This window comes from Crocuta crocuta, unplaced genomic scaffold (genome assembly GCF_008692635.1).
Source record: "Crocuta crocuta isolate KB4526 unplaced genomic scaffold, BGI_CrCroc_1.0 scaffold291, whole genome shotgun sequence".
Lineage (NCBI taxonomy): Eukaryota > Metazoa > Chordata > Mammalia > Carnivora > Hyaenidae > Crocuta > Crocuta crocuta.
Window position 1 is genome coordinate 2,363,765 of NW_027527977.1, and position 9,179 is coordinate 2,372,943.

Here is a 9,179-nt window from a genome sequence, read left to right on the forward strand (position 1 = left end):
CCTTAACCCAAAATATATCATCTGCATTATACACTCAGGATGAATCTCTGAATGAGTTAACATATAGATAGAACCCCATTAATCATTCCATTGTTGTCATAGAATTTTTATTATTGTAATAATTTTACTGTCTTTCATAGAACTTTTACATTAAGTAAAATACACACTCATATTTAACTTTTGACATTAGCAGGGCACCTTGGTGGCTCAGTCAGCTAAACATCTGACTTTGGCTCAGGTCATGATCTCATGGTTTGGGAGTTCGAGCCCCACATTGAGCTCTGTGCTGACTGCTCAGAACCTGGAGTATGTTTCAAATTCTGTGTCTCCCTCTCTCTCTGCCCTTCCCCTGCACACACTCTGTCTCTCTCCCTTTCAAAAATAAACAAACATTAAAAAATTTTTAATTAAACAAATTTTGACATTAGCACTTATATCCCACACCATAGGAAACAGGGAATATCTTAGAAGTATATTACTATTTGAAATTTCATCCTGATGAATGGTAATGTACTTCTGTAACTCTCCGTATTTTCGGACTGTTTTCTGCTCCAAATTATATATGCTAGCAAAACTTACTACATATAATTAATTTTAGTCTAGGTCATAAATTAGTATATGCCCAAAAGGTCACTTAAACATCTTAGAGTTTATACGATATAAACTCATACAGAGTTTATATGGCAGAATAAACACTGAACTGAGTTAGGTAACCTGAGCTCTCATCCAGGCTCAACCACTGAGAGGAGTGACTTAAGCAAACTAATCTCTAGGCTTCCATTCCCTTATTTGTAAAATGAGGCAATTGGATAGGATAGCCTGTGAGGTTCTTTCCCTTAATAATATTCTATAACTCCACGAAGCTTTCTATTTACGTAGCATATCGTAATCGATAGGTCAAGTGAAACATCTTCCAATTAAACTGAACCCTGCTAAGAAGCTCTGGATGTTGCCCACCTACAGCCACCTTCCAAAGAGTCCTTAATACAAAAATCTTCCTACTAAGTGCTGAGTGGCATGACACCTTGAGTTAAATAAGGAATGGTCACTCATAAATAGTCCAGTGTCCTCTGAGGGGGCGTGGCATGAGAACTACAGCCAATAGATACGTTCTCTACAAATGGAGACTGACCCAAGCAATTGGAAATTTGAATACAGAACTGTCAGAGAGAATTCCAAGATCCTTTTCTTGGTAATAGTTATTTTAAAGGAGATTTATTTACTGATTATTTAGTCATTTGACTGACTCCCCATGCAACCATAAGACACCATGGAGTCAAAGATCATTGCTCATCATTGTATCCTTCTACATCTTGCACAAGAGACAATAAATAATGCATTCTGAGCCACCTAAAGGGGAAAAAAAGGATAAAGGACAGGGGATATAAAGAATAAAATGTTATGGCAGCCCAGAAACAGTTATGAAAACAAACAACCACATTCATCCCAGTCTAATAACCATGGAGTGGTAGCCATCAGTACGTCTAGTTTATAGTTTTAGTCTAGTACCTTTTACTTCCATTTATTTATTAATTTAAATGAAGGAGTTAGAACATTTTCTGGTTAGCATGGGCTCTGCTCTGATGTAACACACAAAAAAAAGCCACTGGAAATCAAAGGAAGACTTGGCCTTTGAAAAGATTTGTCTCTGATGCAAATGCATAAACTGACTCAGGATAAACAAAAACAAACAATGAAATACATGAGAAGGTGTTTATGAGTCTTTTAGTCTTTGAGAATTCAGCTTTTAAGAGTTAGAGAGATTTCACAGAACCATCTGACTTTTGGAGAAGGTTTGTTTACCCTGATGTCCTGAAATTACTGGGAACAATTAAAGTTTTGAGATACCCTGAATTTTTCTTTCCATTTGGTAGAAGCCTAATGGCCCATCTGCAGATCTGGACTCCTGTGTGCACATATGGTCCATAATTTATGAAATGTGCTTATTTACATGTTTTAATTCTTACTTTCCAATGTTTTGAAAGGCACCCGTCTTATACCTTTCTTTGAAATGCAGACACATTTTTCAGCTATAGGGGTGACAATAGGGAATCATTAGTCATGAAAGCATCAGGGCTGATACCTGCCTGTTTATACACAATTCAATAGAAGGAATTTCTAGAACTATTATTGGAGGACATTCTGCTGTACCAGGACTTCTGTTTAGTGAGTGGGTTAAAACTCACCTGAAATAGTTGGGGGTACACCTTCCTTCACCTGGAGAGTCACTTGAACTTGGCCTTCGCCTGAAACTGAACACAAAAAAAATCACAGCAGGGATGCGACATAAACAGCATCTTAATACAGTAGATACTCATATGTGATAAAGTTGGCTTTATGCTAAATTCCTCCTAAGTAAATTTTCAAAAAAAAAATGAAACACACACACACACAAAGTCCTTGTTAGTTAGTCTAACAATTGATTTCCAACATTTGATTTTGATTGCTTTTATTTGATTAAACTTAATTGCAGGGAGGTCTCCAAGAGAATTGACACATAAATAATTAGGGAGGGAACCCTTTAGCCATATGTTCTTTGGAGGCCAATGTTGGTCAGCAGGGCACACCTCATACCCTATTTCCTCTCCATCATTTTGAAGGCTTGGCTTTTAGAATTCATGTGTTTTTCAATAGAGTTCAGATCACCCATGAAATGTATTTGCTTTACCTTTATCCAAACAAATTGTCCCTTTAATGAAGGCTTTTTTTTTCACCCCCCTTTCTCCTCCATCTTCCAAACCAACTGAGCACATTTAAAAGGCCTGGGGTTCATTAATTTTAAGTGTTCAATAAATTAGTGGAAATAATCAAAAGGCCTGATTCTTTCTGATAATGACAATTTGATGTCAGTATAAACCAGTAGATTAAGCTGGGAACATATGCTCCTTTGCCAAGAGAGGCTGCTATAATTAAATAGTGAATGCATCTACAAGGTGCTCTCACGCCTGATTAATTAGTAATCAGGTGCGCCAACTCCACTTTTCAGTAACACCTTGTCTCTTATTGGTTAATTACCTTTCTGCCTTATCAGATGTCCTGTGAACCAACACCTCCCACCACTGGAGGGCCCAAGTCTGTTGAAGGCTGAAGCCTTGAGGACTTGGTCAAACTTCACGTGCCTTTCCGGTGAACCATAAACCCGTTCCTACATCACAGGATGGAGTATACCAAGGATCATTTTGTCTAATTACGAAGCATACACTTCAGAATATTACAAAAAATAATAGTAAATAATCCCCAAAGAGATCCATGATGAGACCTCTCCTCTTACTCTATTCTTATTTTGATAATTATTCTCATTAATTTTTTCTCATTATTAAGAGTGGCTTTCTCCTTACACTGTGCATATTTTGAGACCAGGTACAATGACTAACATGTTCCTACGTGTTCTACTTTATCAGTACCTACAACGATTCACTTATATTCTTTATCCTTTGTATATTTTACCCACTTTCCTATCTTAAGTAAATAAACACATAATGCCACCAGCCCAGCATTTCATATTTCTATATCTAACTTACCTAACACCTGTGCTCACACTGATATTGGTGTTATTTATCCCAAGCTTGCTCTTGATTTAGCAAATATTTGTCAAGCATCAGCTGTGATAAATTTATGACTGCATTATCATTAGCAATCTCTACATCTTGAAGGGAGGAACATTTCTCACATACTTTAGGACACTAGACATTGTGGGACATGTAAACACTTACATTCAAGTACTAATCTAGAAAACCTAAACTTCTGGTGCTCTACTCGGGATACCCAGTACTTAACTGACAATTTCAACCAAAGAGGCAAACAGAGGCAGGAAATAACCCTTTTAAAGGGTTATTAAATACTGTAATATTTTAAAATATTTTAAATATTGTAAAAGAATCAAAGCTTAAAGAAGGCAAATTGGATAAATCTCCAAAAGTCATTTGGAAAGGGTTATTAAAGTTGATTTAAAGATTTTATAGAAATCATCCTTGGTAACAGCAGCTCCCAAGTAATTGTAGATTTCAGTACATTTGTGCTCTCTTCCTTAAGACAGCATCAGTGAGGTAAAGAAAGTAAAAAAGTAAAGTTACACATTATAAAGTCTTTTTTCAAAAGCACTGTAGTCATTTTATAATGATTAACTAAAAATAAGCATAGTTTATACTTAGAAATGGTTGGGGGAGGAAGAATGGAATCATCATTTTTTTTCCCACGAAATAGGGGAATACATTTGAAGTACAGGGAAAATAATCAATGTATCCTAAATCCCCTGAGTGAAAAAAACACCACAAGCATCGTGCATTCTAGCCATCATGGTGATGATTAACCTGCAGACTGAAAAGGCTAACCCTCCATATCCAACCCTGATTATGGGCTGTTCCTCATCCTTCCATCCACTAAATCACTTAACTCAGGCCCTGTTCTTGGCAAGCCAAAGCTTCCTGGTCAGTGTGCTATCATATCCACTGCTCTACACTGATGGCTTCTGAACTGCATGGCCACTGATTCTGTTCATACTCTCACATGCACAAATGTTCCCCACCTCCTGGGGAGCCTCTTCCCAAAAACATACATTGAAAAGCCATCGCCTGTTTTATTAAAATGAGTGTGTGACCACCATTCAATCTGAGAAGTGGAGTCACTTCAGTATCCAAAGAAATGAAGAAAAGTTACCAAAAGTAGGAAAGATTGAAAAAGTCTGATTTCCTTCACCACCACTTATACATGGCCCTCTGCAGGCTGGTTCTGAGATGTGAGTGGGTCAGAGGGTTATTCTTCCTAAACACCATTTCCACACCCTGAGAGTGAAGCCAGAGAGAGTGGTGCTGAATGAAGTTCAACACCCTGGGTTTGAATCCCTGGTCTTCATGTGGGTATCTGACAAGTTCTTCACCATTTCTGAACAGCACTTCTGTGAAAATGGAAATAGTTGTCCTATCTACCTCATGGTGTTACTGGGAAGAAAACTTGAGTTAACTCCTATAACATGCTTACTACAGTGCTTGACACATGAATCATGGTCATTATCAATACTGTTAAGATGGCATGCCCATTATTCTAGTGGCCAGTTAAGGAAACTCAGAAAATAGGCTTCTACTCTTTTTACAGCTGTACCTAATCATGATCAGCCATAGTATTCAGAGTTGTAAGGAACTTAACCAGATCTGCTAAAGTTTGCTAAGTGTTTGACTCTATAAAAGACACTGTAAATGTGAAGTGTCATTTCCAATTTGGACAAATACAAAGAGAGATGAAAATCATTTGAGAATAAAGGTAATGACTCGGGAAGAGTTTAAAAGCCTTAAATATGTGAGATTATGCATGTGTCTTCTCAGTGCTTATGATTTCTGAGTTTGTAATAGGAGACTGGTGAATCTACTTTGTTTATAAATGGAGCCTCATTGCAATTGATACTTCCCAGGTTGTAAGAATATCAGGTTGTTCCTCAAAAAGGAATCCTTTGGGCCCATTATTGCCAAATTATTCTGACAGGTGCTATATGATATAAGATTGCTATAAACACAGAGATCTAGAAGAAAGTGAGAAATGTGCTAAGGAAGAGGAGAGTTACTCAGCTCAATAAGATACTAGTGTCTTCTAGAATTGTGTACTGTGCCTGGCAAATTTTGTCCTCACGAGGGCACTAGGGCATTAATTCTCTCTTTGAGTAGGTCCCATTCTTTGTTGCAATTCTGAAGGGAGAAATAAGTGTGTATCTATGTAAAAAGAGAAAAAAACAGGTGGCATCTTAATGGGCCTTGACTCCTTTCCTATTTCGTTCCTCATCCATATTCCCATTCACACTTTGCCCCTAGGTTTATGCACATATTGGGGCCCCTCATTCAGTGCACATTAACATAGCATGAGTCAGCCCCTGACTACACATGGAAAGAATCTGAAACAGCACCTGCAATCTGTATCTATAGATTTCACCCATTCTCTCCCTGACTTATGCCTTCTCTCTAGGTCTCAGTGTGCTCTGGACCCAGGCTCCAGCTCTCTTCATAGGCCAGCTGTCAAGTTTGAGTCTCTCTCTCTCTGCATTCCAGCTTAGCTTGCCCTGTCTTCTACACCCACCTTGTACGCCTGGTACACTCTTCCCCCAGATCCATCTTGAACACCTGTACACTCCTGCTCTGTATCTCCCTCCCTGTTCAGTGAACATGACCACACTCTCTAGAAATTAGCCTTTTCCTCCTAACCATTGAGAATTCCTTGTAGGCTGGTCCCTGGTAGCTAAAGCTTGATGTGATGCACAGGACCAGACTTCCATCTGATTTCGGCTTCATTGGGGCAGCAATACAGCCACCTTGGTCCTCATAACACAGGATTTGTTTTAAATGTTTTTTAAATTTATTTCTGAGAGAGAGAGACAGTGTGAACAGGGGAGGGTCAGAGAGAGGGGGAGATACAGAATCTGAAGCAGGCTCCAGACTCTGAGCTAGCAGTCAGCAAGCACAGAGCCTGAAGCGGAGCTTGAACCCTCAAACTGTGAGATCACGACCTGAGCTGAAGTCAGATGCTTAACCAACTGAGCCACCTGGGCACCCCCAGGAGTTTTTAAAATCCTTCACAGAAACATTACATGAAAATCCTGTGGTCATCTTTGAGTCTCCCATTACCCCCAAAAACTTTCACTCTTAGGTGTAAAAGAACTTATTCAAGACACAACAGACATATCTACATTAACTACAGTCCTGAGAGCTCAATTAAACCTTCTTAATTAACTCAGAAAACAATGACAATTGTTATTCTTTCGCAGCGATGTCTGCCACAGTTGCATGGGGTATGTGTCACCTCCTGGATTCTGTGTAGATCTACAGAAGCAAAACTTCCAAGGGAGGGTCCTGGAAACAAGCATTCCAGCTGATTGCCATGAGGCATATTTAAAAACCTCTGAAAAGGGCACCTAGGTGGCTCAGTCAGCTGAGCATCCAGCTGTTGATTCTGGCTCAGATCATGATCTTATGGTTGTGATATTGAGCCCTGCATTGGCTTAAGATACGCTCTCCCCCTCTCCCTCTGCCCCTCCCCTCCCCTCTCAATAAATAAATAAAATTTTTAAAAATAATAAAATAAAAAGCCCTGAACTGAGGAATTTTACAACTTCTCTCAAAAACGTGGTTTGTTCGGATGAATGGATCAAGAAGATGTGGTTTATCTATACCATGGAATACTACATGGCAATGAAAAACAGTGAAATCTGGCNTTAAAAAAAAAATTTTAAATGTGGTTTGTTCCCAGGAGCAGGTGTTTCTTAGCAAGTGAGGAGAGACCCAGATTGAAAAAAAAGAAGAAGATCCCTGTGTTCACATTTCTTACTTTTCATCAATTACACCAAAAACTTGCAGATCCCATTATATTCTCAAAATATAAAATGTGAGGTGATGATTTTAGTAGCATCAGTGTTTTATTTTAATAGCTATGAATGTTAATGTATTTGAGAAAAAGCAACTAGGTCAGTAAGCCCATGATTTTATGGATATTATTGCTTAAAAAGAGGTTAGGTTTTAAAAGTAAGATAGTGTGGGAATTAAGAAAAAAATCTTAGGTAAATAATGGTATAGGAGGCATAGGATGTGACAAATGGTGAAGATGGTATTCAAATACCCAAGTTTAGGAAGCATGGAGCCCTCAATAAGTACAGGTTTTTCCTATAAATAGAAGGAAGAGTTGGCTTACAATGGGTAAGCCAAACAAACAAACATGGGACATCTGGGTGGCTCAGTCAGTTGAGTATCCAAATTAGGCTCAGATCATGAGTTCAAGCCCTGAACAGTTTGGGTTCTTGAGTTCATGAGTTTGAGCCCCGTGTTGGGCTCTGTACTGACAGCTCACAGCCTGGAACTTGTTTCAGATTCTGTCTCCCTCTCTCTCTGCCCCTCTCCCTACTTGTGCCTGTGCATGCTCGCTCTCTCTTTCTTACGTTCAAAAATACATAAAAAAAAAATACCACAAAACACTAGTATAGTAGAAAAAGCACCAAACTAGAGTCAAAAAGGCTGAGCTTGAATACCGGTTATACCACCCATTCCCTACATGAACTAGGGCTAGCCACCAGCGTCCCTAAGAATTAGCTCCTTAGTCTGAGTGATTCCTAGAAAAAGTATTTGATTCTGACTTCTAAGTTTTCCTTCCTTGTTTCTTTCTTTTTCTCGTTTTTACCCTTCCTTTTCCTTTTGGAGAAAAGTTGCTCACAATGGAGAGGCAAAATCCCTTTTCACATTGCCAGCTCCTGTTCCATTCTCTGTATCTTTGCCATAAAGGTTAGTGTGGGTCCCCTAAGTCAATCCTCTATATTACTGGCAAAAATCCTTGGGGAATCTTTGGGGAATGAGTTTTCTATAAGAATGTAAATTAATTTATTAACTAGAATGCTATAGATTGCCTTCGAGGGCCTCAGCATGAGAATGGCGGCCGAGTTTCAAAGGATTATAATTCTGCTCTGCTTATAAAACCCTCACAAAATGCTCAGGGGAGCCAGTTGAGTCCTCTCTGCTCCACGGATGCTAACAGAATTCCTTCCCAAGGAGTTGATGGGGGTCTTCTGGACCAGCTGAACAACAGAAGGATGCAGGCAATAGCCTGTCTCGATCCCGGTGCCCTAAGTGCTTTGACAAGAGAGCAACCCTGGCAGTACCCATGACCTCCGGGCCGCAAGCTCAGGCAGACTGACACTTCTTATTTTCAGGATCTCCCAGGTTAACAGCATCTTTTCTGAGCCTTCGGTGGGATGCACCTTGACTTCTTCAGGACAAGTGGTACAGACAATAAGATCCATCTGTCTTTCTATCTAGAGCCCTCTTGCCCTCATGAAACACAGGCCCGGCTTCTTGCCAAACAGCCTGCCTTTCTCTTGGCGAGGGGGCCATTTGGAGACAAGCACTGGCCGGCCTGGCTAGACGCATCTTTTTTCCCCCCGTCAGATCACAAGAAGGTGGTGGGCAGGAGCCTGTGCGCCTAGCAGGCGCTGGCTCAGCTGCCGCCTCACACAATATCCCGGCCCGGCTGCCTCTCCGCAGCGAGAGCCGTGCTGTGTGAACCCGGGAGGGCAAGTGTGAATGGCTCCGCATCTGACATGAATTTATCACCGGCTGCTGGTTGGGTGGAGGAGAAAGCAAGGGGAAGGGGCTGTGGGCGTTTAATGCACCCTGCCACAACCCAACAGTTTGCCCTAAAGAGCCTATTGCCGATAT

General features: G+C 40.1%; 1 protein-coding gene across 1 annotated transcript in view; it reads right to left on the reverse strand.

Annotated features, from left to right (window-relative positions):
* The window catches only part of PKHD1 (PKHD1 ciliary IPT domain containing fibrocystin/polyductin), a 487,578-nt gene that overhangs the window by 213,411 nt on the left and 264,988 nt on the right, over window positions 1-9,179 (reverse strand). The window contains exon 50 of the mRNA XM_077752866.1: window positions 2,187-2,252. Coding sequence (XP_077608992.1) covers window positions 2,187-2,252 — 66 coding nt within the window. The remainder of the gene's footprint in view (window positions 1-2,186; window positions 2,253-9,179) is intronic.